This window comes from Lissotriton helveticus, chromosome 4_1, assembly GCF_964261635.1.
Source record: "Lissotriton helveticus chromosome 4_1, aLisHel1.1, whole genome shotgun sequence".
Classification (NCBI taxonomy): Eukaryota; Metazoa; Chordata; class Amphibia; order Caudata; family Salamandridae; genus Lissotriton; species Lissotriton helveticus.
The window spans coordinates 1,138,018,756-1,138,046,663 of NC_136063.1; the positions used below are offsets into that span (position 1 = coordinate 1,138,018,756).

The 27,908-nt window shown below is 46.5% G+C and overlaps 1 protein-coding gene across 1 annotated transcript in view; it reads left to right on the top strand.

Moving 5' to 3' along the window:
- The window catches only part of CHMP5 (charged multivesicular body protein 5), a 188,043-nt gene that overhangs the window by 131,707 nt on the left and 28,428 nt on the right, over nt 1-27,908 (top strand). The window contains exons 6-7 of the mRNA XM_078687742.1: nt 10,537-10,645; nt 10,833-10,945. Coding sequence (XP_078543868.1) covers nt 10,537-10,645; nt 10,833-10,945 — 222 coding nt within the window. The remainder of the gene's footprint in view (nt 1-10,536; nt 10,646-10,832; nt 10,946-27,908) is intronic.

Consider the following 27,908-nt stretch of genomic DNA (forward strand, 5'->3'; position numbering starts at 1 on the left):
TCCTGACTAGGCCAGAATCCACCTCAGTACCCATGGTTAACCCCACTATAGCCTTGGGTTGGGAACTACCACTGTTAACTGTACTAGGGGGTGCAGATGCCTTAGGGGCTACAGTGGTAGGGGCTGTACCTTTGTGGTGCACTCACTAAACCAGTGAGAGGCAGTTTTACAATAATTACACCAAGGTTTCTTTGGACCTTCTTTCTTCTTTTTCTTAGAGTTTTGGGACCCACACTCGTTGGAATTTTGGGGCCCTGTTGATTGGTCTGCCTTTTTCTGATCACCACCTTGGACCTGGTTTTTCTGCTTAACCCTGGTTCTGACCCATTTGTCTGCCTTCTTTCCCAATTCTTGGGGAGAGGTCAGATCTGAGTCAATCAGGTGTTGGTGCAACAACTGGGTCTGACAATTATTAAGGATTTGCTCTCTCATGATCAAATTATACAATCCTGTATAGTCCTTAACTTTACTTCCCAACAACCAGCCTTCCAGAGCCTTAGTGGCACAATCAACAAAATGAGTCCAGTCCTGTGTCTGTGTCTTCTGGGTATCTCTGAACATCAACCTGTACTGTTCAGTGGTTAGGCCAAACCAATCAATTAGAGCACTCTTCAGGACAGTGTAATTGTTAGCATCATCATCACTAACTGTGAGGAGCTTGTCTCTTCCTTTTTCTGAAAAGGAGAGCCACAAGATTGCTGCCCACTGACTTTGGGATACCTGCTGTACTTTGCAGGCCCTCTCCAAAGCAGTTATCCATTTGTAGATGTCATCCCCAACTTTGTAGGGGGGCACAATCTTACTCAGGTTTCTATTGTCATAGGACCTGTCTTTTATCCTTCGTGATATTGCTGCAACCAGTGGAATCTAATCCACTTAACTTTTGCTCTCTTGCAAGAGCAAGTTTTGCTTGGGCAAGCTCTTCCTTCTCTATTCTGAGTTGGACCTCCCTCATCCTAGCCTGGTGTTCTCTTCTCTGGGGTGAAGTCATTCCCTTCCGAGAACCCCTTGAACCATGGGAGTGGATGGAGTCACCTGAGTGAGACCTATTCCTCCTATACCTCTGATTAAACACACTTGAAGGCCTGAATGGGGCTTCCCCATTCTCAGCCCCAAATTGGCTTAGGTTAGCCTGGCTACGTCTTCTGACTATAGTCTGGCTGACTACCTCTCCCTTAGAATCTACATCCACCTCCTCGTCCTCTTCTTCTGGCACAGGGGTGTCCTCCTCTGTGGAGGGTATGCCCTCACCTGTTCTCCCTGTAGGCTCTGTGCTAGAGGCCTTGAGAATATCAGACTCATCTAAGAGTTCCATCAGGTGTTGAAGGGTAGGGTTTGAACCCTGTTTCAAATTTCTTGTGGTACACAAGTGTCTCAGCTCTCGAAAGTTGAGGATTTCATATTTGGAGGGTGCCCTGGAAGGGTCAACCAGCACAGGTAGAGATCCAGATGGTTCACCTGTGCCAGACATGATATAGTGAGGTGTAGTGAGTGCACCTACCTACACTAAGTGTTTTCCTACTAAACCTCCCTAGGAGTTGTAGTCAGGGTGTGCTAGGCCCTTTGGTCTACAACAACTAAGTTCAGTAGAACTTAAGTATTATAAGTCTTGTTTTATGTGTACCTATAGGTACCTGTATGATCTTTCAAATGATATTGCAAAGATTACAATTGGTAAAACAACAGCTAGCTCTTATCCCAACCGCTGCACACCAATGTGAGAAGTTGGCCTGGTATATGATGTTCACTATTCTAGTGAGTACCTTGCACCAGTCCAAACAACCCTTATGGTGATGGTTGTAAAGTCAACCTTATAGACCAGCTATCCTAGTGATAGCATGGACAAAGCAGTCTTAGGCTAAACTCAAGAGGGCATGTAAGGCCAGCTGTTTTACCATATGCAATCCCTTTAATACCAAATGAAAGGACACCACACAGGATATATATAAAATATATATGTATTTATTTCTAAACAACCCCTCTGAACTCTTTGAGGTCAGTGGACATAACAAGAGACTTAATTATCATACAGTAAGTTGCACAATATACAGTAATGCCCTAGGGGCACTTCAAACTATATACTAAAATAGTGGTATAAGAACCACGTCACAAACAAAGGATAGGCCTAGGGCCTAGGGCATCGCTGGGGCTACACTGTACTACCAAAGGATAGGAAGTAGGAGGCCCACGGGAAGCATGTGCAGTGTCTTTACACACACGCAAGTTACCATAGAGTTAGAATGGGAACGAGGAAATAGGAAACTAGTTCTTTTAGGTCACTTCCGGATGGACAAGGAGAAAGCTACTTGAAATTTAGACAGTTGGATAGTCAATACCCACAGGAGCACCGAAGTACTCGCGTTACCTCACCCACAGGAAGCGGGTGCATAGGTGTCAGTGTGTCAGGTTTCGTCGCTGATTCCTATAGAGCCTTGAAAAAAGATGCTGCAGGCGACCAGGAGGGAAGTGTCCGGATGGATCCAAGGGTGGATCGAGGATGAAGAGTACCTGAAAGCAGAGGGGACAGAGTCTGGGTCACTAGCCAGTGACCAGGAAGGAACCAGGCGATGTCGTGAAGCATAAATATAACAAGAGGGGGGAGAGAGAGAGAGAAGTGGATTCAGTCTCCCTAGGCATTATGAATAAACAAAGTAGAATCCACTCAGGGGGTTGTAGTGGTCCCTAAAGTGATGGGGAACACACAGTGTTGTTTAAATGCCCCTCACACACCAACAGGCCCCTTGGTGTCATGCTTTATCATCGGGGCCTTCGCATCCCTCTACGGGACGCGGCGTGTTACCACTAACGACTACGTAGGAGCACTAAGTAGTGAACTATGTGAGGGTGTGTGTATAAGATGTGAGTGAGGTGAGGTGAGAAAACCGTGAATAAAAAATACCTGGCACTTAGGAAAAAAATAAATTTATTAAGTCCTTGGCTGGTATTAATAAAAGGTGCAGAGTCTGGTTGAAAATATACATTCTAGGGTATATCAACCATTAAAGTGTCAACATGTTTCGGAGCGCAAGGCTCCTTCTTCAGGACGAGGATATGCACTTTATCCTCACCTTACTCACATGTAATGTGAAAGTGTTTGAAAATTTGAAAAAATAATGTGTAATGTTCCTAACAATGTTTTATTAGGTATGTTAGTTGCGCCCAATTGGCGTATTGAAAAAACCTGTAGAAAAAAAACCATAATAAGTATACTGGTCAGATAGTCCAGGAACATAATAAACATGATAGTCGGATGTCCAGGAACTGAGGAAGGAAATTCTTTCCTAATCAAATAAGGGTAAGTGACAGAACAAAAAATGGAGTTCTGGAACCCTGTGAAAAAAAGACTAAAAAGAACATACAAAGCAAGAAAACACATACATAGACATACATATTGAATGTAACATCCCTAGTGTGGAAGGGAGATCGTGGTAAAATAGAAGGCTTACTTATTTCAAATACTTAGATTGCCTCATGAGCCTATGCGTAGTATTGGGGGTATCCTCCCTCGCTGCCCGGTAAACAACCTAAAAGATAGTAATAGGTGCATTGTAGGCGGTGGATAGGAGAGGGTATCAACTAACATAAGGCTACGGATACACGAGGTGCATCCTCGTTTGTGTGACCCCACTCACGATTACTGCATGGTTCAGTCGCCTGCCTTCCCCTCAACGCGGCTCCGGTGAAGTGAGCAGTTGGTGAAGCAACACGCGCTTTTATACTCCTCGTTATTGCAATTACTATAAGCAAATTGGATAATGAGTCTCGGATATGTGCCCAAATACGGCAATAGAACCAAGCCGTTTCCGGTAATCACACGCTCGGTAATGGATTCCGCTAGACGCTACTGCGCATGTGTGGGGGAATAGCATGGAAGCGCATGTGTCAACTCATACCATCCTGCGCATGCGCGAGCGGACTTCGCTACCATAACACGCATGTGCACTAATGAAACTCTAAGTAAAAACCTTCTCGGGCCACCCGGGGTTGCACTAAGGTGCGAGAATGAAAGAAGGGATCGCATTGCCACTATTTGGGAGTTTGAAAAAGCCCAGCACACAATAATATGTCAATAATGGCAACGAAATAATGGCTGTGTGCAATACGATAAACATTTTTTGGACATAATCAGATATGCAGCTCAGCCTATTGGGATATTCTAATTGTCAAAAAAGGGGTTTAGCAGATTGTCAGAGTTCAGCAGATTTTCTTAAAAAAGGGGTTCTATGAAAAGATGTTATTAAAATACCAGGGAGGTCACACCATGTGTGTGTTTAGTGTCTTATGGTCACTGTTCTATATAAGACCACTGTGTTAGCGCAGTTGGCTCCAAGGGATAGAATCATTGAGCCCTGAAGTGTCGGTCCCAAGGCGAAACACCCAACGCTGTTCCTTTTCCAACAGCCCTGTCTCTGTGGGGAGCTGTTCGATCACTGTCCATTGTAACTCATTGACACAGTGTTGGAGTTCGAGAAAATGGGCTGACATTTTTGTAGTTGACTTCTTACATCTAATGTTGCTCTTGTGCTCGTTGATCCTAACTTTCACTTGTCTCGTTGTCATTCCCACATACTCCTTTCTGCAAGGACATGTGATCAGGTACACCACATTTTTACTATTGCAGTTTGTAAAAGTCCGTTGTTCCCAACTTGTACCATTGGTAAAGGTAAGAGTATGGCTCTTCTTGGTGAGGTGACAACTGATAGAGTTGCCACACGGGTGGTGGCCCTTTATCCCCTGTAGTCTTGTTTGTTCTGCTCTGTGTGGAGGAGGTCTCGTGTGGACAAGCATGTCTTTCAGATTCCTACCACGTCTATGAGCGAACAATGGTTTTTCAAGGGATAGTGTGCCACTCGTGAGTATACGCCAATGTCTATTAACCAGTTTCGCCACTTGGTTGGTTACTGGGCTATATGTGGTGACACATACCGTTCTACTCACTTGATCATTTTTTGTGGGTTTATCTTCAAGGAGAGCGTCACGGTTATTGTTCCTAGCTCTTTTCATAGCTTTCTGGATCACAGGGTTGGGATACTTTCTTTGTATAAGTTTGTTGCAGAGATCCTTGGCTTGATGTTTGTACTTTGCCAGGTCACTGCAGTTCCGGCGTAGGCGGAGGAACTGCCCATATGGAAGGTTCTCCCTCAGATGACGAGGATGGAAGCTGTCAAATCTGAGGAGGCAGTTCCTGGCCGTAGGTTTGAAGTGGGCCTCTGTTTTGAGGTAACCTGCTTCATGGTAGATGTTGAGGTCTAGAAAAACCATCATGCTATTTGACACTTGGTGAGTGAATCTTAGGAAAGCATTCTGATTGTTCAGCCATTGCATAAACTCTGAGACAGAACTTTCATCCCCCTCCCAGATCACCAGGATATCGTCAATGTAACGTCGCCATGTGTTGATTCTCCCCCTATAGGGGTTGCTAGGATGGAGGATCCTCGAGGACTCCAAATGGTGGACATAGAGTCCCGCCAGACTGGGGGCAAAGGTGCTCCCCATGCTGGTCCCATGGCTCTGCCAGAATAAGGTACCTTCATATTCGAAAAAGTTTTTTGTGAGAGCCAGGGAGATACACTCCATAACTACACCGCGAGGGGTTTGATATTTCCAGTGTGTTGAATGGAGTACCTCCTCAATGATCAGAAGTGTCTCATTATGTGGGAGGCTTGTATAGAGACTCTCCACATCCAGACTCAGAAGCATCTGTGAGTCGGGATCAAAAGGATGGTTCTTAAGTAGTTGGAGCACCGCCTTAGTGTCTCTTAGATACGTATCGGTTGCCTGTACCAGCGGCCTTAAAAAGGCATCGGCAAATTTTGATAGTGGTTCCAGGATTGATGAGATACCCGATACAATCGGGCGTCCCGGTGGATTCTCGAGGTTCTTATGCACTTTGGGTATGTTGTAGAAATACGGCGTACGTGGGTTTTTCTGGACCAAAAATTCTGATTCTTTTTTAGAGAGCCAGTCATGAGCAAGGGCCTCCTCAATCATTCCCTCTATTTGTACTCTTAGGGACTCGGTGGGGTCTTCAACCAAGACTTGATAGTTCCTGTTATCAGACCGGAGTCTTCTGCATTCCTTGTCATAGGCAGCGGTGGTTTGGATAACCACTGCTCCCCCCTTGTCTGCGGGTTTTATGATCAGGTCTTTGTTAAGTCTGAGTTCCCTTATTGCTTCATTTTCCAGTTTGCTAGTATTTTGGAACACTTTTTGCTCAGTATTCATGTTCTTTAGTTCCTGCATGATAGCTTTTTCGAAAGCCAAAACTTCCACTGGAAGTTGATTATCCAACGGTGTGAAGTGGGACTTTGGTTTTAACCCTGTATCTGAGGTCTCTAAGGCTGGTTCTTTATCTTGAAAGAAAGCCCTCAATTTGATGGTTCTTATGAAGTCCTGCATTTCTTTATGTAGCAAGAAGATGTCTGGTTTATTAGTTGGGACGTACCCTAAACCTTTGTTAAGTACCTTCTGTTGTACCTCGGTGAGGGGCCATGGGGTTATGTTAATAACTAGGTCTCCCTCTTGCTCGTAGTTGCCTGGTTCGCTGTCATACTCCTTGTTAGGACTCTGGGATCTGTTCCATCTCCGGGTTGCCAGTTCACATTGTTGCCCTTCCTGTTCCTCCCTCTGTTTGGTCTCTGGCCCCAGGATAAAAAAGGCTGGGCATTCTGGGGTACAGTGGTTTGTTCCGGGACCCATTGTGGATACATTTGGCCCATTGGTGGTGGGACAAATTGGTATGGTGGGAACTGGAAGTGATTTTGATAGGGGTTGAACCCCATCTGGGGTGGTGCTAGCACCTCCCAAGACAGGCACCCTATTGTCCAAGCCTCCCTCGCTGGAAGGACTCCCAGCAGCAGGAGGTCAGACTTGTGTCTGTGGCAGCAGCATCCATTTTGTGATGCTGAGGCTCTGGTTAACTTTAACTGGGATTAGTAGGAACAACATGTCTTCTCCCTCTAGAAGGGTGGAATGCTACCCCCGTCGCAAGAACTGGCGATGGGGTAGTATTCCAAAGCGTATGACACCTTACACGACCTGTTTTGATAAAGCCAAACCAAAGCTAGCATTTAACCGCGAGGTTCCTAATGCACTTAAGAGTATATGGTATGGCTATATCCTAGAACCGCTATAAGGACATGGTTCCGAAAGCTGCAGACAGGCTCAGCTCATGCTAGAGCACCATCTCACATAAAACCAAGCACCCTGCCTCCAGGATTGTTAAGGCCTGCCATAGGAGTGACTTATAGGTGTATATGTGTCTAGATATAAGGTTAGATATAGGTATACTATATCTAAGCAAGGGGTGATTACACGACCTTGCCCCAGCTGAGTGATCAGCCAGTTGTGTCAGTTTGGACGGCCAGCCAGGGGTGGCAAAAGATATGCTGCAGACCCTGGTAGGCCTTGGATGCACCTATGCCCTGGGTACCTATAGTACACTGTACAGGGGCTCATAAGGTGACCCAATTCCCAATTGGTAATGTTCCTAAAGTACATTGTATGAATTTAGGGAGCGAACAGCTGGGCTGTGGGTCTGATTAGCAGGCCCACAGCCACATTTAAGTCGAAAACCAGTGAAGCAAAAAGTGGGGTGACCATAGGAAAGCAGCCCCTACTCTCCTACAGTGGCCTTGAGAGAAAGCACATTTATGCTTAAGTATTGTTGAGCACTTCATGTTTGTTGGTTTTATACAGATTTTCTAGACCCTTCTAAAATAGTTTCTAGTCGTTCATTCGTTCAGTCTTTATTCGTCTATCAAAAGATAGTCATTAAAGTACATCATACAAAGAATAAACATGTATAGAATATAAATACAGTCCAATTGATAACATCTTTACATTTCTTACATTAAAACCATTCCTCCAAATTCATTTTAGTACATTACCAAACATCAAGCCTTAATGATCACACTTAAAATTCTATTACTAATATTCTAAAATTCCTTGAATCATGTCATTTCCTTTCTGCTAGATACTCAACGTGTTTCTCATTTTAATAGTTTTCAGGATAAACAGGGCAACACAGTTACAAGTCAGGGGATCACCCTATGTCACCAAGAATTTCACCGCTTTTTTGTGTGACCTGATATGATGGCTAAGGAGAAGAGGCTTCAGATAAAAATATCTACAATTCTTATAAAATTTACAAAATAGCAGAAAATGCTTTGTACTCTGTTTACTCCTGTTGTCACATGGACATAGCATATCTTCGGGCGGATGAAGCCGCATAGTGGGGAAAGCTACAAGATAATGAGCAATGCCACATCTTAATCTAATTAGCAGAAATAAATGATGAGCATATGTCACATATGACTGATACTTTTTTGTGCTTGCCTCTTTGTTATTTGAAATATGCTGTACCACAATAGATTTATCCTTTTCCACCTTAAATCTCATGTCCAGCCTAAATTCTAGGAAGGTATTTTTAATCTTTCTTTGTGTGTATCAGTGTCTTAGAAATTTCTGACCATATTGTTACCTTATACACGTTTTCCAAGGCGGAATTAATATATGACAGCCATGTTATTTTAAGCACAGCATGCAATTTAAGGCAATCTAAAATAATTTCTTTTGTAAAAGCAGTTCTTCCCTTTTCCATACTGAGTCCCAGAATACTAATGGTTGTATCAATAGTAGGTCTTCAATAAACTGGAGACCTGCCTCATAATGTGTGATGGTATTGGAAGATGATGGGTTTTTAGACCCATACAAGCGTCTTAGCCCTTCTTCTATACCCCAATCAGTGGCTTCTGTACTCTTGATGTTGCAGTTATATCAGGTGCTATTGGGGACCATCCTACCCCGATGTGGATAAGTAGTGGCCTTGAGAGAAAGCACATTTATGCTCAAGTATTGTTGAGCACTTCATGTTTGTTGGTTTTATACAGAGTTTCTAGACCCTTCTAAAATAGTTTCTAGTCATACCTCTAGAACCCACAACCATAAAACCAGTATGGAGTACTTGAACTATGCTCCTTTTTTTTCTTGGATATTCACAACATTTTCCCAGATGAGATAAATGATATCATTCTGTATGTAATGTTTGACTGCCATATATGAAGTCCGTGGGATCAAGCTACTTTTTTCAAAAAATATGATCAGATTACCGATTTCTAATCAAGATGTATTAGTCCCTCTCCATCATTGTGTGCCTTTGTATAGCAGTTCAAGCGATTTCAGGCTGAAGCATCTTATATTCTGATTTTCAAGAGAAACCTTTATACATGATGTAAGTGCTGGGGGCTACCTGTTTGGAGCACTTGATACTCCAAACTATATGTGAAGCCTAAATACCTTTTGGAATAGCGCTATCTTGTATGTCAGAAAAGGGATCCTAATAGTGGTTTGTGTTTTCAGACACAGTCCTTCATCTGCACATAACACCAGCTTGTGTTGTTTTACTTCTCTTCCAACCATTAATTCGTGTTTTGCTTAATTCTTTGTGTGAAACTTTCCAAAGCAAAATAAAATGATTAGTGAAATAGGGGTCATCCTCTAAGGGTTTTTATAATGTTGTAATATGCAACATGTGTATCTGTACACATTCACAAGGATCTGATATGTAGGTTTTGATGCTGGTGCCATGTTTGGCAGAGGACTCTTGCAAAAGTTTTCCTTTTGGAAAAACCGCAGTTTACCAAGACCCTGGCTAGCTCAGCTTTGAGACTGGATTTAAGGGATGAGAACTTACACCCCATCTGGTGAACAGTACGAGTGCCCTTCTCCTATCTAAGTGGATCCCCAAGTCTTATGTTCTATGCAGTATTCCAGTCTTCAATTCCCATGCTGGTGTGCTGATTACCTTGTTACGGTTCACGGTGCGACAAAAGGCTTTATAGTTCAAAAGAACCAGTCTCTCCGAAAGAGGCAGGCAGTTAAAGTGGAATGCAGGAGACAATAGAAACAAAACCGTCCCTCCCGTCTGCTGCAGTTGTCTGCAATTTTAATCATCAGAATGTAGTTTATATATCTTTTAAATTGATGTCTTGCCTACAGTGGTCAGTTTAAAGAGTGGTGACCTGCATTCACCAAAGGCTATTGCACCCTTAGTTGTAGGTTAGTAAAAAAAAATTCCATTCCTCAGAGGTGGTATCCACAGTCTGTATCCATTAAATAGCTCTCTTATATGCAGTTCTGACGTATGACCCATTGCACTATATGATTATGGCTTCTCCTGCCTGGACTACCTAGACCTGTATTGAGTGCACTCTACCGCTTTACTGTCACAGCACAGTTGTAAAGCTTCCCAGCCCTTAAAAAGGGCATCATAAGTGTCGCTTTACTCATAGTGATGCTCTGTGTAGTAATTATGTAACCACATAGTGGCAAAGGTCTTTCTTTTTGACAAAATACAATTATTTGAACCAAATAGCTATTCAAAACATTATTTGGCTTGGAACTTGTTTACCCCATGCAAAGGCCCTGCCTATGAAATAACTGTTTCTGAAAACAAGTGACTTGCATTTCTTTGTTCTGCATTTAGTTTGTATGTCCTTTGGTTTATAATAGGACTAATTATGTTTTGTGATCTAGGATTTGCAAGATCAGTTAGAGGATATGATGGAGGATGCTAATGAAATCCAAGAGGCACTCAGCCGCAGCTACGGAACACCAGAAATTGATGAAGATGATTTGGAAGCAGGTCAGTAAAGCGGTCTTCCTCCATTCAACCTAATGATGTGTTCAGAACTAAACACACTCAATGGGACAGTTACTCCTGATCAAGTTGTTGTTTCTTTCATGTCTGTTATGTCAGAAATAAAAAATAGTAATGTATCTAACTTGTCATTAATATTTATTTCTAAATTATGGATGTGTTGTCACTTTAGAACTGGATGCTCTTGGTGATGACTTGTTGGCTGATGAAGACACCTCTTACTTGGACGAAGCTGCATCTGCCCCATCAATTCCAGAGGGGGTTCCGAGTGATTCTAAAAACAAGGTCGGACAACAATCTTTGCGTCACTGTCTGTATCCATCATAACAGCTAACACAATGCAGTACCCTATCAAACAACTTTATTTCTGTGTGTATGATTTACTCTGGTATCCAAAAGGTTGTAGTGTATGCACTGGATATCCAGCTTTCTGGGATAATGGTGCATGACAATATTGTGGGGAAGAGAGTGGGGCTGGTATTCAGATAAAACCAGATGGTGGGTTATTTGCGGTGGTGAGTGGAGGTGTTTCTGTGCGTACCTCCGTAGGACTGAATTTAAGCATTTGTGGTCTGTCTTGTACTGTGGTAAAGTTTGCATCCTTTAGAAGACTTCTGACATCTTATCTCTGCCCAATTGCTTGCCACGTTCCTGGGCAGGAGACGTGATTGGACCCATGTCATGGGTGTTGCAGCAGCTCTATTTTCCCTGCCTAGTCCGAGGGGCATTGACTTTTGTTCTACCCAGGTTCTTGTGTTCCAGCTTATTTTAGGGGTTGTCTTTCATTCGTAGTATCCTTGCCCGTGTTGAACGCTTTCCCTCAGAATGTCTCGGGACTCCCATTACCACCTTCCATTCACTGCTCTATTTTTAAGCACAGTAACCCAGGGCATGGTGACTGGCCTTTAACAGCTCTAGATGCCAGATGTGCAATAGAGGGCTCATTGCAGACTTTAAATTCGGGCCTCTTCCAACTTCAGTAATATGTCTTTTTCTTATGCAGAGAGCCCAAATAGAAGGAGATGTGGAATCTACATTGTGTTTATGGGGAGGATAAAAGGCTGAATGAACCAGCACTGCCATTTCTGGATGCTGCCTTTTGGCCTTAATGCTGCCTCTGAGGATCTGTATAGAGGTCATGGGCCAGCAGAAGTACTATCTAAAAAAGACCAGTTATATCTTGTATGTTTCCATCCATCACTTAATTCTGGCTTTGAAATGATGGGAGCATGCCTCCAGTCTCTTGATGGGATACACAGATCAGTGTGTCCTGTATGCTGCTTGCAGTCTTCAGCAACTCTTCCTTCGCGGGCACGATGTTGTAATCTCTTCTTCACAATGTTGTAATCTCTTTAATGCCTTTTACGGCAGATCAGATATGCCCTGCTACACAAATGTATTAAAGATGAATGCAGTTGGTCATTGCTCAGATCCAGGTTGTTGACATGAACAACACCATGGCCATCGTCTACATTGGATAAAAGGGTGTCCCACTCTATACACCTCATCTAGCTGGCTGTAGCTCTGTATGAGTCGGACCTGTGAAATTCCATGTTCCTACCGGGTTCGCTCATCGTGGGGGACAACACCAAAACGGACAGCCTATGCTGGTGTCCTACACTTCACATGAGTGCGAGATCCTTGAGGGACTCCTGGACACTAACTATCAGAGTTGGGGTCTTACAGTGCAAACAGTTAGTCACTGATATTTGAATAGATAGGGTCTTGGACAATTTCTGTATAACTTTTTGCCAACACCTTGGATCCTGCAAATACTCCAGACAACCTGGGATTGCTCAGTGTGCAGAGAATCGGGTGGTTCCAGCCTGGCCTTACCAGGTGTGGTACTCAGATCTGCTCCAACTTCTGATTGGAGACAATGACCACCAACCCCATAAGAGAGACTTCAATCGACGGGGGGAGTAAATGTGAGAAATCCATCATAAGTTCCCACAGCTTGAGGGCTTGTTTTCTGACATCTCAGTCTTTCCACAGAGACGTTGGAGGTACTGGCAGCTGCCAGGAAATCCTACACAAGACGTGAAGTTAGTGGTTAAGGTTCTTATGTTGAGGGGGCGTGGCCGGATTGGTAACTAAAATGACCACCTGGAGCTGTAGCTCCGTGTAGACGCAGCTCGCCGTAGCCCAGAACGGCATTTGACTATCATTAACCCCGGCACAGAACGGCGACTTCAGGACCGGAGAACATGCTGACGCAGCGGGGCCCACCCTCTGAGCATCTCTATGCATCGGGGACTGTGCAATTCCTGAACAAACTCGCTGTAACCCCTGAACCTGGGTAAGACGCTCCACCAACTTTTGGCCATTCAGTACTGCTCGTGATGATGCAGGAAAGGCATGGCACACCCTCCCATCCCCCGGCTTCCCAAATCACGGTGTTTAGAACCGGCACAGTTCAGCAGACGAAAATGGCGATGGCACACGTGTAACGTGGGCAAGATTCCCCACCGCCGCGTGAATCGTCTACAGCAAATAGTGCAACTGGCTCTGAGGAACCGATCGTCTGGGGATCCGGAGCACAGCCAAACAAACAGAGAGCTTTACCACAGTCACTGGTGAGTGACCCCCCCCCTTATCACAGGGAGACGCACGAGGGCTCCAAGACTTTAGAAGAAAAGGGGAGAAGAGGTCACCCAGTAGGAGCCATACAGACTACCACGCAAATACCTTTCTCTGGACGGCGACAGCCACCCCTGGGCAGAGTACTTTCCGCTAAACTTGCGCATGCCCTGACCCCCCCTTTCCTTTCTTAATGCCTCTATCTCCTCAGGCCTGGTCCCTAAATTTTCAAATCGCCCATAGTTTTCCCCATTTAAAAAAAGTCTGGGTTAGACCCCTCTCTCCCGTCTAATTTTCGACCCATTTCCCTTCTTTCATACCTAGGGAAGATCTTGGAGAGTTACATCACAACCTGTCTCTCTACCTTCATTGAGGACAACCTTCTTCTGGCCTCCCACCAAGCGGGATTCCGCCCGGCCCACTCTACTGAGTCAGTGGTCCTGTCCGTTCTAGACGAGTTAAAGAGCAAGGCTGACTCCAACTTACCACAAGCCTTGGTGCTCCTTGACTTGTCCGCTGCGTTTGACACGGTCGATCACTCCATTCTTCTCGGCCCTGTCAGCGCAGCGGGCGTTCGGGGCACTGCCCTCTCCTGGCTCGCCTCTTTTCTCAAAGAACGGACCCAGGCGGTCCATCTTTCTGGATTTTCTGCCCCCACCCGCTTGGTTTCATGCGGGGTCCCCCAAGGTTCCTCCCTGTCCCCTCTTCTTTTCAATCTTTACATTCATCCCCTTATTCTTTCTCTTCTTGACATGGGGGTCTCCGTGTATAATTATGCGGACGACCTCAGGTTAGTATTTGATCTTTCCTCTCCCTTGGATTCCCTGCCTAAATTCCACTCTACCCTAGTTTTCATCTCTGAGTGGATGAACACCAATCAACTTAAACTTAATCTGGACAAGACGGAGTTGGTCCTGACTGGCCCTACCACCTCCCCTTGGTCTGCCGCCTTTTGGCCCCCCACCTTCGGCCCCTCGCCAGTACCGGCGGCCTCAGCAAAGACCCTGGGCATTAAAGTCAGTCGGGACCTCTCCATGCATCCCCAGATTAGTTCAGTTGTCTCCTCTTGTTTTCTTTCCCCACGGATTATTCGGAAAGTGTCCTGTTTCTTGTCTCCCGATGCTCTTAAACTTATTATTTTGGCAATGATTCTCTCCCGTCTTGATTACGGGAATAGCCTCTACGTGGGCATTCCGGCCTAGGAACTACGCCGGCTTCAGACTATTCAGAATCAGGCCGCGCCCGCCTTATCTACCACCTTCCCAAGTTCCACCACATCACTCCTGTTTTGAAATCCCTTCACTGGCTCCCCATCTGCCAGAGATCCCTTTTCAAGATGGGATGTCTGGCCTTCATGGCCCGTGCCCGCACTGCCCCGGCCTTCATCAATTGCCTTATCATTCCCCACACTCCCAGTCGTGCCCTCCGCTCCTCCAATCAGGCCCTTCTCAATGTCCCTCGCTTCCGCAGATCCAAGTCCGGAGGGACTAGATTCTCTGTATTAGCCCCTCGCTTTTGGAACAGCCTTCCACTGTCCATTAGATCTACTCCAGATTACTTACAATTCCGTAAGGCCCTTAAGACCTTCTTGTTTTCCCAAGCGTACTCCTGCTGATTCCCTCTCGGCAGATCTCTTTGCTCCTCAGTCCTCTACTCTAGCGCCAGGAAGCCGCTTGGTCACAGTGCGCTTTATTAAGAACTTTTTAACTAACTAACTAACTAACTTTTAACTAGCTACAACAAGAGCCTGTGGTAGAGGGAACAGCGACCTACTTGGAAGTCGACCCCGCACTGAACGGCTGGGTTGACAGGTGCTCCCGGCAGTGGTTTGGAAGGGTGCGCAAAGACCCCAAACAGAAAACACTGCAGTTCGAAACACTGGCTAAGACAGACAGCTGTCAGCCAGCAGAGATGTCTGCAGACGCCACTGGAGGCATTACATCCCCAGACAACTCAGCCTTGTTGTCAGAAATACGCTCTGGGTTCAGAGGACTATATAGCAGGTTCGACGCACTAGACAGACACCTTGATGGACTGGAAGAGAGAATCAATCGCCACAACGCCAGATTGGACACTGTGGAGGGTCGCGTGTCTGACCTGGAAGATGGGGCATCCCAAAGTACCAAGCAGGTAGAATGCCTGGAACGCATACTGAAGACGTTCGCCGCAAAGAATGAGGACTTAGAAGCCAGAAGTCGGCGCAATAACATGCGCATGATGGGAATCCCTGAATCAACCAACACCGGAAGACTACACCAATTCGAAGAGTGACTACTGACAGATTTGTTCGGGATAGAACATTTCACAAGCACCTTCACCGTTGAGCGTGTCCGCAGAACACTCAGTCCCGACCTAATCCGGGCATCACACAACATGACCAATCATGGCATGCTTGCTAAACTTCAAAGATACAAATACGGTGCTTCGAGTCGCCAGAGAAACGGGGGCATTGACATGGCAGGGTTCCAATGTATCATTCTATCCAGACTTTACTACAGTGGTGCAAGAAGCCAGACGCAAGTTCTTAGGGGCCAAAGCAGTGGTTTGGAAATTGGGGTCTCCGCTACGGCATGCTTTACCCTGCCCGGCTCAGGATTGATGTCAACAGCAAGGCAAAAATATTTGACGCTCTAGATGAGGTACAGACCTTCTGCAAGCACTACGCCGGCTCTGACGGTGCAAAAGGGGTGTCCTCCCCTGGGGGAGCTCCTCAGGAGGCTCTGTCAGGGACGAGTGCATACTTATTCTCAGCAAGTTAGCAGCAGTTGCTGGGCAGATGGACAATATAAAGTAGCAAACATTGATGGTCTAGTCCCGAACGCTTACCAAATATGGCTATTGATTCTGGCTAACACTGTGAATATTTATCCATGAACATTGTCATTGTAAATGAGGGGTAAACGTTAATTCATTGCTCTGTCCCACGTGGCCTTGCCACCCCCTTGTGGGAACACTATGATACTGATTTGAGGAGAATTACCATGTTGGCATTTTGCGCAGCAACAGTTCGTTAGAGGGGATATTGGGGTATCACCAGACAGGCAGCCGCCAGGTGAGGTGGGGGGAGGGGCATAGAATTGTTTTATCATTTATCTGATGCAGGTTTAAGATTGTGCGTGTTAGTTTGTTGTATCATTTTATGGAAGCAGGAACAGTTCACACGCACAGAGTTCCGGTTATGGCCCACAAGGTAGAAACACCGAGTGGCGCCTATATCACCCTACTTACCTGTAACGTCCGTGGTCTGAATAGCCCTGAGAAGTAACTAGTACTCCAGTACATGCGTCAACATATGGCAGATATAGTATATCTTCAGGAACACACACTTATCACCTTCATCCCAGTCTAACTTTGCATCCACATGGGGAACTCATCTGTATTTCTCCAACTACAGCTCATACGCCTGAGGGGTGGCCATATTGATTAATTGAATTGTGCCGTTCACACTCATAGCCACGATATCTGACTCGGACGGACGGTTCTTGATAGTAAGAGGGACACTAGCGGGGGACACAATCACTCTCATTAATGTGTACGCACCAAACACTGACGACTTCGCCTTCTATGAAAGACTGCAGACACACATGGGTAGACTGTCGTCAGACCACATAGTACTGGGCGGAGACTTAAAGATACTACTAGACCCGCTCCTAGACAGCACTGCTAAGGCTCAGCTATTAAACCCCGCCCTCGCAAGGTACTACAAGACATGTGCCAGGATCAAGATTTAGAAGACACATGGAGATACCTGAACCCTACTGACTCTGTATACATCCATTACACGCAGCAGCACAGAACATGGGCGAGGCTCGATTACTGGCTGATCACTAGTCCAACTATAGCATGGGTCAAAAATGTGAGCCACTTACCCCGCACTCTATCTGATCAGTCCCCTGGCTCCCTTTCAGTGCACTTTCCGGCAGAAGGCGGTTTAGAGAGGCAATGGAGATACCCCTCCACGGCGCTGAAAGACCCAGTCTTTCAAGACTAACAATGCATGCAATAGTGAACTACTTTGCTAACGTCGGTTCGGTCTCTACCCAGGCAGTTCTTTGGGAGGCCTTTAAGGTGTGTATGAGGGGGGTATGTGTAGGAGTGTAGGATCTGCTTCTTATAGTTACCCCACTTTTTGCTGATGTTTCACTTTTTCGAATTTTGTCTGGCTGGGACCCTGCTATCCAGGGCCCCAGCCTAGCTGCTTCCTCTCTAAAATGATTGCATGTACTTTAGGTACACCCCAGATTGGATTCTGGGGTACCCTTAGAATTCTCTAGTATATGGTATCCTATGTACCTAGGGCATAGGTACTCCAGAGAACTCTTAGGGGCTGCAGCATGTATTATGCCACCCCCGAGAGACAACTCAAAATGACACCACTGGTCAGTGTAAGGTGGTGTATGCACCTCTTACTTAGATATAGGTTCCCTATATCTACCTTATGTCACTACACATATAAACCTATCAGTCACCCTTGTGGCAGGCCTTTTCAGTCCTGAAGGCTGGGTGCTGGGTTTTGTGTGAGGGGATGCTCATGCATGAGCAGGGCCCCTCTGCAGCCTTCGGAATCTATTATCCGCGGTTGTTCTGAGATGCAGCCAAACCATATACTCTTAAGTGCATTATAACCTCGCGTTAAATGCTAACTTTGGAATGGCTGCAAGGAAACATGTTGTGTTTGGTGTCAAAAACCTTGGAATTATACCTCTCCGCCAGTACTGGCGGCAGAAGTATGATTGCACCCTCCTAGAGGGAGAAATGTAACTACACCGGTACACCCGGTACCAGCTTAACAGAACCCTGGCATCAGATAATGGATGCTGCAGCCACAGACACAAGTCTGGCCTCCTGCTGCTGGACGAAACTCCATCAGGGGAGGCTGGACAATAGGTTTCCTGTCACAGGGGGGTGTAACCTCCTCCCAGACAGGCTTTAGTGTATTGGGGCTGGCTGGGTGCACTCCAAGAGTGCTTTGATGTCTACACTGGGGGCACATTTGGTGTCCCTGTACGTAGTCCAGCTCAAACCGGTTGCAGGGGCTCCCAGCCCCTGCTCTGGCTCGAAACTGGACAAAGGCTATGGGTGTAACCATCCCTGTATCCTGACCCTCCCACAGGTAGGTCCCCAGAGTTTGTCCCACCCCTTCCTTGGGTATTCAGTAGGAACCCCTGAGTACAGGACTTAAGATTTACCTGGACAAAACGCTGCTACTGAATCCCAGAACTTCAACTATCTACTCTTGTTGGATGATCGAAGAATCTCCCTTGGAGTAAAGGAGTTACTCTCCTGCAAGGCAGGCACCAAAGACTCATCTGTCCGGTTTGCAACTACGCAGCTCTGAAGGACTCCAAAGACTTTGCAACACAGTAGTTGGGTTTCCAAGCTTCCCGAGGCAAATCCGTGCTATCAGCAAACCTGATATCCAAAGCCCTCGTGGGGACCGTGCAACCCGAACCCCTCACACCATGACCATTTGCAGCTGCATATGCTTCTTGATGATCCCTGAGGCTGTGCATTGGGCTACTTGTAGTCCAGACCCTGAGCAGTTATTCCACCGAAGAGTACCTACCTACACTCGAGTGACCCGTGGGCTGGTATTTAGTGATTCCTCTCGAGGTCCCTTCGCGATCCCTTGTTCGTCGACTTGTGGGTCCCTGAGAAGGGTACTTTAACTTTGAACGGGCTTACCTGGTTGCTCCAGACGTGCCCTGACACTCCATCGCTTGGGGAGTTACCTGGACCTTGCTGGTCCATCCCGAAGAATTTTTACTCTCACCGTGTGGGTTGCTGTTGCCAAGGCTTGTTGGTCTCCGATCTGGACATCGACCCCCCCCCCCCAGCACTCGACATCCTTCGTAGGACAGCTCGCCTGAGGACTCTGGTCGACATCTCCTGGTCCCCGTGGCAGTGGAGTCAAGCTTCACCTCATCACACCTGAAACACCCAACATTGGAGGGCATTGGTCTACCGTGCCCCTGGTCACCCTGAAGTGACCCAGACTCTGTCCCCTCTGCTTTCAGGTTCTTCACATCCTCGATCCTGGCTTGGATCACACCGGACACTTTTCCTTTCCACGGCAACAGCACTTTGCAGCAACTCACCATTGAATACAGCGACGATTCCCAACACCATTTGGCACCTATGCACCCGGCTTCCCTGGGTGAGGTAACAAAAGTACTCCGGTGCTCACATGGGTGCTGGCCTTAGAACCTTCCAAATCTAAGGGGGGGTTGCTTCAAGTCCTCTCCGAAGTGTCCTTGATCTTTAATTTTCCAACCGCGACTTTCCTATAGGATTGTACGGAGCACGTGGCTGTGTTCTCACACTGCACGCATCCCCTGTGGGTCCCCTGTGTCACTACCTTGGGTGGTTCCTTGGGGTCCCAGTAATTCTACTTGCTCTAGGCACTGCGTCTAGTCAAGTCGTGGTTTTTATACCACTTTCTTAATATATGGTTTGGTCTCCCCCTGGGGCCCATTGTATACTGTGCTATTTACTGACATTCTAGTGTGTTGATATTGTGCATCGTGTTCTCTAATCTCATAAAGAGGTTAGTAGAGAGTATTTAGTAATAAATACATATATTTGATATACACCTGGTGTGGTTATCCTTTAATTTGGTAATTTAAGAGGTTATAATCTGGTGAACCAAGCTCCTTTACACTCCTTCCAAACTTAGCCTGAAGGCTGCTCTCCATAGCTACCACTAGGATAGCTTTCAATAAAGGTTGTCTTTAAAGCTATCATCAATAAGGGTTGTTTGGACTGGTGCAAGGTGCCCACTATAACCAGTGGACAGCATATTCCAGGCCAACTTCTCACAGTATGCATCGCCACACACACCGGGGTGTTGAGAGACTTAAGGAGACTGTTGGGCTGATTAGAAGGAGACCTTAATTTATTAGACAGAGAAAACATGACAGGAGAGGCTCGATACAGCGCAAAGTACTTGCTTCACAGAACGGAGTTAATGGCGGAATAAACTGACAAAGCTAGCCGAGAAGTGCTATATCTAGGGATATATGCCACAGCTTGCAGGTATGGAGAGGGGCAAAGACCAGGCCGCACCTTGGCGAGACTACTCAAGCCCCGTTATTCTCAGAACTACATTACTAAGTTGAGGGATGGAGAAGGGCGGATTATAACTAGAAATCCCGCTTTCTGGCACACACTCTTGACATATTACACAGATTTATACGCAACTAAGTCAGGAGCCAACATGGCTGAGATTGGGGAGTACTTAGGTGAGATCGACATGGTATTGCTCCCTGATGCGCACAGAAAGTTTCTGAGTGCACCCTACTCAGAAGAAGAGATAGGACAGGCCATTGACGGAATGGATGGCTCTAAAGCTCCTGGATTAGATTGGTTTCCCGGTATTTTTACTTACAAAACACTCGTAGCTCCACACCTTCTGGAAGTCTATGCTGAAGCATTGGAAACTGGTAGTCTCCCACCTTCATTCAGGGAAGCGGTATTGGTGCTTCTCCCTAAGCCTGGTAAAAACCCAGAGCAGTGTGGATCGTATCAACCATTACCACTCTTAGATTTTGATTATACAATTCTAGCTAAGATGATGGCGACTAGACTATCGCTTCTAATGGAACAAATTATAGCACCCTCTCAATCTGGTTTTGTGAGGCACAGGTCCACTGCACTCCATCGTCGCTCATTTTTCTCAGTGGTTGATAGAATAAATCCTGCCACGCCTGCAGTCGCTGCCTTTTTGGATGCAGAAAAGGCATTTGACTCTGTGAAGTGGCCCTTTTTACATGAAGTCTTAGCCAAGATGGGCATTCCAAAAGGTTTCACGGATTTGGTGAAATTTCTCTATGCATCAGCTTGCATCTGCTTCAATGGCACAATCACTGAACCTTTCACAGTGTCCAGGGGCACCCGACAGGGTTGGCTTTATCTCCACTGCTTTTCATAATCGCAATGGACCCCCTCATACGATACGTCCAGAAAGACCATTTACATAGAGGTCTCCAATTAAAACATGCCCCTGTACTAATAACATTATATACAGACCATGTGGCCTTGTATGTCAGGACACCGGAAGAAAATTTACAACCTTTATTAATTGAAATAGAATGCTTCAGAGCTTTGTCCGGCGTTAAAATTAATTGGGGTAAATCAAATTGTTCCCACTGATAGTCATACGGAATCATGAGTGCAAGGATTTTCCGGGGCAATGGGGCGAAGCAGAGACCAAATATTTGGGAATATATCTACATAGGGACCGTGAACAGGTGTTGCACTTAAACTATGGCCCCGCATTGAGTCGCTTACAGACACAAGTGGACCAGTGGGTTAAGCTACCACTGTCAATAGCCAAGCGCATAGCCATTATAAAGATGGTAATTTTGCCTCACTTTCTTCATTTATTCACAAATTTTCCTATCTAGTTGACCAATCTTTTTTTTACGCAACTCCGCACACATCGCATTAAGCTGGTGTGGGGAAGGAAACAGCCTAAAGTTATCTGGGACACCTTAACCCTTCTGTACAATAGAGTGGGATTTGTAGTTCCGGATATGCAACTCTATTTTTTAACTAGCACAGAGTGGATATGCACACCACTGGTTCCACCCTGATGCATACATATGGTACGCCAAGCCTGATAGCGACTTCGCAGACCCCACACCACTAAACTCCTTTCTTCCCATTGGAATCCCACGGGACCCACAAGATATTCAACCACGTTCCACTACTTGTTGGGCATGGAAAAAGCTACTCACAAAAACAGGCGGGTCAACACTGTACTCTCCAGCACTACCACTGTCCGGGAATCCCTGGCTCCCCCCTGTGGTGGAAGTCTGGATTCAGCGCCCTCTTTCACGGTTAGGACTGGACTCTATGGGGGATCTCTTCCCTGGGGGCCATGTATTTTCCCGTACCGAGGACCCGTGTTTCTCATCCGCCACATTCATGGACCATTTCGTACTGACCCGTGTACAGAGCGTGCTTCGAAGCATGATCTCAACCTATCCGATAGAGCCGGCAGAGTTTAGCCCACTCACACTAGTATTTACGGACACTAGTGGAGAGCACATCACTTCTAGATTGTGCAAAGCCATGCTTGCATTGATGCCGCAACGAGATAGTAAGGTCAGGGAAGCCTGGGCTGCTGACATAGGTTAACCATTCACAGATGACATCTGGAGAGGGTGTTGCAAACAAGTTAAACTATCATCGTGCAACCACAGACATAAACTATTACAATTTAAAATACTCAGGAGGGCCTATGTTACACCACAGCAAATGGTTAGGATAAAGAGCACCACCTTTACTCATTGCCCTAAATGTAATCAGCAAGCAGCAACGTTCCTACATAGGACTTGGTCCTGTAGCATAATAAGCGCTTATTGTCAAGAAATACACAACCTAGTACAGCAACTGTCCGCCTTCCCGCTGATTGCACTGATGGGCTAGGTAGATCCGTTACCCAAAAACAGACGCAGATTTATAGCAATTGCCATGCTGCTGGCGAAACGAAAAATAGTTCTTCGCTGGGGTACCAGACAGAAACCCAATACTAAGAGCTGCCTTAAGAGCATGTCATATTGCGATACCACTAGCGAATCGAAAGGAGAACTACAACCGCCCATCTCACGACCCAAGGCTATATGGCAACCCCTCAGGGGAATTTCTATGTCTACAAAAGATGCCGGACACACTGCCCGACCAAGAGGGACAAGGAGCACATCAGGGCACACAATTAGCAGAACAACATAGTGGAGTTTAATGAGGCTACAGTTCTAGTATCGTGGCACACAGATATCCGATTGACAAAAGAGGCGTAAGAAGGGGAGTAGGAATTCAAGTAACACACGTCCAGAGGACCATCAGATTTGTTAAATAAGGAAACGTATCTGTCTATTCATGTTTGCTTGTATAATACTCATTTTATATTTTTCTTTTTGTTCTTTTCTCTTTACCGAGCCTGCGAACAAGGCACCTGCAATCTGAATATCATGATCTATGTATATTGTTTATAAAATGATCACAAAAGTTTTTTTAAAAAAGGTTCTTTTGCTGGGCTTTTTTTCTTATCTCCTGGACAAACGAGGACCTGCAGCGCCGCCCAAAGCTATAGAGGCCTAAAGGAATCAGCCTGATGAGTTCTTCTCCAGAGCTGATGAACCTGTCAAAAGACGTCTGACTAATCTAAGCATTTGTTTCCAAGGGTGCCGTACTCCGCTGCATCCAAAGGCCTTAATTTGATTCTCTCTAGGTTGCTACTCCAGCATTTTGAGTCAATGTTAACCTGCGGCCCCTTTTTCCAAACTGCTTTCATTGAAGCCCTGCTCCTTTGTGGGCACAGCAGCTGATAGGTGTATAAGCAAGCTTCGGGTGCTGTGCCTGTAAAAAAAATAAAACATTAACAATATCCCACAGGCACATAATGGTTCTGTGAACTCCCCTTCCTTAATCCCAAAAGCGCCATCAGAGTTCCATCTAAATAAGGTGATCATTTAAACGTTTTCCCAATCTCCTCAATTAGCAAGACTCTGTGTAACTAGCTCCTTTACCAGCCCTTACATTCTTATCTAACTGAAACTTAGAGTCTACTTAATGTCTAATCGACCTTTTGTGATTTTGGAATGCAATTGATGCTGGTAAGTTCACCATTGCCAAATGAGCAATATAATTCATTGCCCTTTGCAAAATTCTGCATTAAACTTAACTGCTGTAGAGTCTAAGGCTACATCTCAAAAGTGCTAAAGGCATTGGAGATAGACACTGGCGACTCCATGTATTCTGCCAATATTACACTCTAGAGGCTTCCTCTCCAAGCAGTGCTAAGCTTGGCCAGGAAATTCTTTGAAACCTCTTTGCCTAGTCCTAAGCTGTACAGTGCTGGTGCATTAGTAGCCATCATTCATTCTCATTTTCAAGTTCAGTTGAATCTACCAAAATGCTGCTAATGCGAGAGCCAGATCATAAAAGTAGGATTAAGTTACATTCATTCCATTACGCTTTGTCTGTATGCATTTCCATTACAATCCCCCTCAATGGGATCCTTTCTTACCCATCAGATGTTAGGGGCTGCTAAGGCAAAACCATCAGACCAGACACAATCATACCATCACCAGCAGTAGGTATTTCTCGACTTCCACAGAAGCTAGGGTTATCCATGGAGAGTCTATAGGGGGAACAGTGGTAAGGGCAGTGGAAGGGATGGCTCCAACAAGCGTACCCTGCTCTTTAGCAATAACTGGCTATTTATTCCCCCTATTCATCCATTACGTGTGTGGGGGTGGGGTTAGGATAGCAGATGTCCATAACTGCTGGTTGGGAATAATCTTTGATCAGTGGGTCCTAGCAGCATTCCAGCAGGGCCACTTCCTAGAGTTTCTTACCACCCCTCGGCCACAACCTCAGCCAAGACCATCCCACCCTCTTAGCAGAATAGGTCACAGCGTTACTGCAAAAGGTATTTCCACATAACACCTCTACAGATGACATCCAATTACTTTGACAGGGGGAAGTCATGACCACATTAAATCTCAGATGCATATTTCCACATCCCATCCACCCTGCTCATCACAAGTACATAATGTTCATGGTAAGTGGGCAGCATTACCAGTTCACAATGCTACGCCTCTAGGTCAAAAGAGCAACAAGCGTCTTCACAGAGTGCCGGTAGTGGTCTCATCTATGCAGAGCGGGCATACACATATTCCTTTACCTTGACGACTGATGGAACAAGAGCGCAAGCAGACAGTAATGTCTAGTACACTCTCCATCCTAAACCTGCTCTACAGCCTAAGTAAATGCCAAGATGAGTTATCTTCAACGTGAACAGAATCAGCCCTTTCTGTGATCAATTGCCAACACTGTCATGGAAAGAGCATACCACAGTCAGCAGAGGGTGATGGCATTTCTCAGATGCTACCTCTATTTCACACCACTCGTCCAGTAATTGTAATGAAGGTCATAGATATGATAGCATCATGTACACTGATTGTTCCACATGCCAGGCTGCACATGTGCCCACTGCAGCAGTCCGTGGTCACAAGCCAAGGGCCAATGAGAAGTTCTAGTGTTAATAATGGCCAGCACTTTGCACACACTCTAATGATGGAACCACACCTATCTGTTAATGAGCAGGCCTTTTGTGGACCCTCTTCCGCAGGTGGCCATTATAACAGACATGTCACTTACGCGCATCTAAACAGTATACCCATCCAGAACACTTGGACCTTCCTTCACCAAGGGAGGCATATCAGTTTCTTAGAACTCAAGGACATTTTCCTGAGCCTCAAAGGCTTCTACTTGGTGGTACAATACAAGGCACCACTTGTACTCCGAGACAGCATGACAGCCATGCACTACATTCTGAAACAAGTGGAATTCACTGCACCCTTCAAGCTTTGGTGCAAAATATTTGCCATTGAGTGACTCACCATGTGACAGAACACCTACCAGGGGTGGACTACGGTTTAATGACCTCCTAAGCAGGATGCATCAACAAGTCCACAAGTGAGAACTCCATCTTCAAGTCCTCTACAGCTGCTTCCAAGAGTTGGAGACCCCACTCATCAACTTATTTGCCTCTAGGCACCCACCCCCACAGTCTATGGCCAATGTTCTATGGATGCATTGGTCAGGGATATTTGCATCTGCTTTTCCAGCTCCGACTCATTTCATAAGTGCTCAGGAAGAAGAGGCAGATATCCGGTACCCTCTTTCTCATAGCCCTGAACTGGGCCCGATAACCATGTTTTTGAGTTTTTGTAGAGATGTCTATCAGACCACAGGAGAAACTCTCAATCAGATAGGACTTTCTCACTCAGCAACAGGGTCGAATCAGGCATCCAGACCCCAGGCAGTTCAACCTTGCTATATGGCACTCAGAGGTGTACGGCCATCTTACGGGAGGAACGCAGGCCTAATACTAGGGCCTGTTATTCAGCCAAGTGGAAAACATTTGTGGACTTCTGCATTTCTAAACAATTGGACCCATTTAAAGTTACTGTTCAAGATATTGTTTCACAATTTTTCCGCCTTTACAAAGCAGTTTAACATATACGTCTATACACCTCCACTTAGATGCTATAGCCGCATACATGCAAAACAGGGAATATGCATCGCATTTTCACATTCTTTTCATAAAGGTGTTCATGGAGGGACTCGAGAGTTATATCGCTCGCAATAAAACCACCTGCACCTGCTTGGAATCTTAATGTGGTACTTACAAGGCTTATGGGGCAACACACTTTTAACCACTTCACTTATGCAGTTCATTACATGGAAAGTGGCCCTTTTCATAGCAAAAACTTCCCTCCAGTGAATTAGTGAACTGTAGGCTCTTCCTACCACATTACCATTTATACACGTTCACCAGGTCGGGTGGTTCTTGGGACAAACTACAAGGTGGTATCACCTTTTCATGTGAATCAGACAATTGAGCTGCCTGTTTTCTTTCTACAGCTCGATAAAGTTAGCAGAAAGGGCACTGCAATTCTTAGATGTGAACCAGGTTCTCCTGTATTATATCTGATAGAGACATCGAGCTGCAGATTCCTTAACTTAGAATTATCCCCAGGCGTCAGACTGTATCCTGAATTTTTTGCAGCAGTACCTCTGCGCGTCGGGGGACCGCGCCACACGACCCCGCCCTGACGTCGTCCATGGATGTGACGTCAGCAAGGTCATATAAGTCCCTCCCGGCGCGCTGACGTTAGTTTCCTTCTTTTCTGAATGCAACGCGGATCCGGAGTAAGCGGTTCCTCTGGCCTTTTTTCTGGCCCTTTTGACGCTTTTGCGTCTGGAGCAGTGTGCGATGCCTTCGGGCTTTAAGACATGTGCCTCCTGTTTGCGGTAAATGTCCGCGACGGACCCACGCCTTATCTGCATGTGGTGCCTGGGCGAACACCACACCTCTACGGATTACGACGCCTGCCAACAACTCAAGCCGAAGTTCCGGCCGGAGCGCCGGGTGAAGCTACTTTCGGCTCGCCTGTCCCAGTAGGAGTCGTCACGGCCCCCGGCCTCCTCTTCAGCGGCAGGTCCCAGTAGCAGAGGGTTCCATTTGCAGCGTTGGTCGCCGTCCGGTTCCTGTGTGCGTCGCTTGCCCGTTCCTGGTAAGTCCTGGCACCGAGGTCATCCAACTCCCTTCCTCCTGTTGTAGGGGGCACTAGTTCCCGGACTTCTACGGGCGTGCACTCCAGAGGGTCTGCCCTCCCCTATCCGCCATTTCCTAGTGTGGGGCGACTCAGACCCAGATAGTGGCCTATGCTGTGGCCCTGCAGGCCTCCCTTGGGTCCCCTCCTCTCCCTGGGGCGTCCTTGGACCCCCCGCTGCATGCTGGGTCTCCGGTGGACTTGCCGGTGGGTTCCCCCCCCCCCCCGGTGCAGGCTGAGCACCTAGCCTCAGGTGATGGAGGTATGGCGTGGTCGCGGCACCCCGGCTGGGTCCCCCCTTTTGGCCCATAGCACCCCCTAACGCGTCGCAAAGCCCAGTGGGGCTCCCTAACGCGTCCAGGTGGTTTCGTCTCCGAGTCCCCCCTTGGCCCTCCGGACGCGCGGCTGCCTTTTCGGAGGCCAAGCCGGCGCCGGCCTCCCCGGCTTCGACTCGGTTCCTTACTTAGGAACCAGAGCCTGTTGTGGTTGAGGCTGAGTCGGTGCCAGCCGAGGCTGAGTCGGCGCCGGACGAGGCTGAG